The 3,500-nt window shown below is 38.5% G+C and overlaps 1 protein-coding gene across 1 annotated transcript in view; it reads left to right on the top strand.

Annotated features, from left to right (window-relative positions):
- Positions 1-3,073, top strand: part of LOC107675604 (neuron navigator 2-like) — a 125,825-nt gene extending 122,752 nt beyond the window's left edge. Inside the window, exon 39 of the mRNA XM_016470007.1 lies at positions 748-3,073. Coding sequence (XP_016325493.1) covers positions 748-873 — 126 coding nt within the window. The 3' untranslated portion in view covers positions 874-3,073. The remainder of the gene's footprint in view (positions 1-747) is intronic.
- Positions 3,074-3,500: the final 427 nt, after the last annotated feature.

Raw genomic sequence — 3,500 nt, 5'->3', positions numbered from 1 at the left:
AGAGGAATAGTGTGCTCATTCCAGGTAACCCTTTGATAAAAGGGGAGCACTGCTCAACACTACCACGAGAAAAGCCCATGGAGTGAGGAATCCAACTCCTCAGAGAGAATTAAACGCTCGAAAGAAAGCACCATGCTCACAATAACCCTCAATGGTGAGGGGAGCGATACTTCTAGAGTGTGTCGACAGAGACACACTAGATGAGTGGAGCCCAAGGTAGCAGGGTCTAAACCAACTCAGAGAAAGGGAACGAGGTTAATAATGCGGATGCTGTTCGGGCTTAGACCTGGACCATCGTGAAATGAAGGACTGAAGGCCGCTGAGCGCGCCTTTGCCTCCCTGAACTTCTCGACCACCATCTCAACGGAGGTACCAAAAAGTTCAGAGGGCGAATCCGGGGCATCGAGAAGAAAGCCCCTTTCTTTCCTCCAGATGACTGCCCAGCTTCTTCGCCCTCCTCAGACATTTCCTGCTCTTCCTGGGCTGAACCCAGCAGAGCACTAGCCCCTGGATCAGAAGATGTTAAAGAAATAACATCATCCTCCAGCAGCTCATGCGACCCCTAGAGGACGCAGTTCGAAGTTCCCATGAAAGGGAACTTTCAATTCTTAATGCACCTCTACAGGTCAAAAATACGGGAAAACAAATGAGTATGTTCTAGATTTAGTAATTTCTTTATACTTCAAATATGACTTATTTTTAAAGGTGTTATGTGATCAGGCCTGACTGTTGTTTTTGTGTGAACAGATGAACATGCTCCTGCGCCTGAAAGAGGCAGCCAGCTGCTCCAGCCCGCAGAGCTACGACAGCGACTCCAATAGTAACAGTCACCATGATGACATCCTGGACTCTTCGCTGGAGTCCACGTTATGATCCAGCCTGATCCGTGAACTCTAATCAAGTCATTACATCACATCTACGGGTGCTGGTAACCCACTTCATATATAAATATATATAGAGAGAGAAATATATATGCGCCAAAACTCAACGGTACTTCAGTGTGATTTTTATATTTATTTTACAACAACAAAATCAGAAGAAAGTGCTTTGTCCCCATTTTTACCTCAAAAGTAGAAGTGCGGTCACATTAGCAAAATTTTATGGACAAAAAGGGTTAATTGTCTGTCGTCAATAATGTAGCGATGTGTGAAACAGAGCTCACACAAGTCACTTTCAAACCAAACGGTGAATCAGAGTGACCAACCTGCATCTGCTGCGAAATCTGCGTAGATCAATTTTCCGCCATCACACGGAATTCCCGATTACATGGATTTCACATACAAAAATTTGCCAAACTTCGGTAAATGTGACCGCACCTTAACTGTTGGAGATACTTTCGCACCCAATGCAATGCTCGTTTGTCTTACCCTCTACTGGTGAAACGGAGGAATTACATCCTAAACCCGAGACCAACATCTTGACGTCTTCACTCAAAAGAACATTGACTTTCCCTGTAATGATGGACTTGTTCATGACTTTACAAAACCAGCTTGGTCGGATGCTGACCATCGTTTCATGTTTTACATGATAAGGATACGGATGAAATAGCATGGTGCTACACTTATGATTTTGGATTTATTTATTGTGATGATTGGAAAAAATACCTCGTTTGCAATCTGGGATGTGCTTTTGTTTGCCTTTCTGCATTTTTTTTTTGTTACCACCCGTTCCTTAACTGCTGACCGCATGTTCCAGTGTTCTACTGTAGCACAAAGCCTCTATCTATTTTTTACACTAGATCACGCTCTGTTTTTGGTGCTGAATAGAATTTGGTGCCTTACTCTATTTTGTAAAGAAAAAACGGCACTATGTTTTATACTTCTGAAAAATGCTGATTTTATTAACTACAGGGCTCTACGCTAGTCCTTTGAATTTGCCTAAAATAAACAGCCTCACACTCATCATATCATATCAGAGGAGCAAAATGTGTGATTTAGAAAATAGGAAGTGGATAAAGGGAGCGGCAGGGCGACTGTAACCTCCATCTGTTTTGAAATTCACATTTTTTAAAGCAAAGTTGCTACACAGTTAAAGGGACATTTTACTTTCAAACATGTATGAGAAAAATTATGCTTTTTTATATGTGAAATATATATGATCACTACTGGCACAGGTCATCTTGAGGGGTTCAGCTGTAAGGCTTTGCTTGGTGCTTTAAGACCGCCTCAACACATCTTGGCTAAAGCACAGTGAGAAATTGTTCATAATTTGGTGTATGAGTATACCTCATTGACCATTTTGGCCTTTTTCGTGTACATATCTTGCATTCAATGTGAAAGAGTAAGAAACGTCCACATAGTCATTGGATTAATAATATACTGTATTTGCTGCTTTGTAATGCAAGGATGCTTCTGGAGGATTTGTACTTAAGATTTTATCTTTGATTCTCTATAAGGAATATCATTTGGATGGACAGTGAGTTTCCTTGCATGGGAAAGCATAATATATGGGGCTCTTCAGTGGTTTCACCTTTACGTTGTCAAATGCTGTTGGTATGGCGCTGCAGGGTTTTAGTTACACCGTTGCTTCCATTTCACTCTAGTGTATGATTCCTGTCAGTCATCGATCCTATGCAACATCATTGTGGATTTCAATGGAAGCCAAATATCGTAGCTCTGTAATGCTGTCAGCACTGCCAATACGTTGTGTGTACACTGTGTATATAATTTGTGAATAATTTTAGGATATGTGCCTAATTTTCTTTGATTATGATGATGATGAAGTCATTTTAAGCACAAATGCTGTATGTGATTGTTGTAACTGAAATGGGAGGGCTATAACTGAATGGATTTCATGTCACTGAATGTGTACATCGTTTCTGGCTGTAATATATTAATGTAAATATTTGACTACCCTGCAGGCTGCATTTTGATGAATAATCTTTTTCTAGCCGTTTATAACAGTGCTTGGAAATATGGAATATTTTGTGTACAGTGTCTTTTTCATCTTAACAGTCCCACGGATGGTCTGTGAAACACAGGCAGCCCATAAAGATTTACTGATCACCTTACAGTTTTAAATTATTTGTAATTCAATAAACCTAATAATTATTTATTAATTGTTTATTAGTTTGTTTTCATGACTTTATGCAAGCAGAATGATGACAAACATTATACAAAAAAATATATTCACAGCATTTTTATATCAACATGTTCCATTCAATCATAACAATAACTACAAAAAAAAGAGTATTACAATTAAAAAAACTTACAATTCATTAATGATTTTAACTATTTAAAACACAACAACCAATTTTAGTTTTTAGTCTAATGTATGCATATTGACTAAAATATGATTCTTATGCTAATGTTTCAACCCTAAGCATGTACAATGAAATAAACATTTAGTAAGTGATATTTTGTTACATTCAAGGATTGATAGACAATATTTAGAGAACATCTGTCATTCTACATTTTCTTAAGATACTTACAATACAACAAATAAACAACACAGACTAGTGTACATGAATTCGCTATACTTGCAAGAGTTTATATGAGCTT

The sequence above is a fragment of the Sinocyclocheilus anshuiensis genome, unplaced genomic scaffold (assembly GCF_001515605.1).
Source record: "Sinocyclocheilus anshuiensis isolate Anshui unplaced genomic scaffold, SAMN03320099.WGS_v1.1 scaffold1804, whole genome shotgun sequence".
NCBI classification, from domain to species: domain Eukaryota; kingdom Metazoa; phylum Chordata; class Actinopteri; order Cypriniformes; family Cyprinidae; genus Sinocyclocheilus; species Sinocyclocheilus anshuiensis.
The sequence above is the reverse complement of the archived record's forward strand: the minus strand, read 5'-3'. Positions and strand labels throughout refer to the sequence as shown.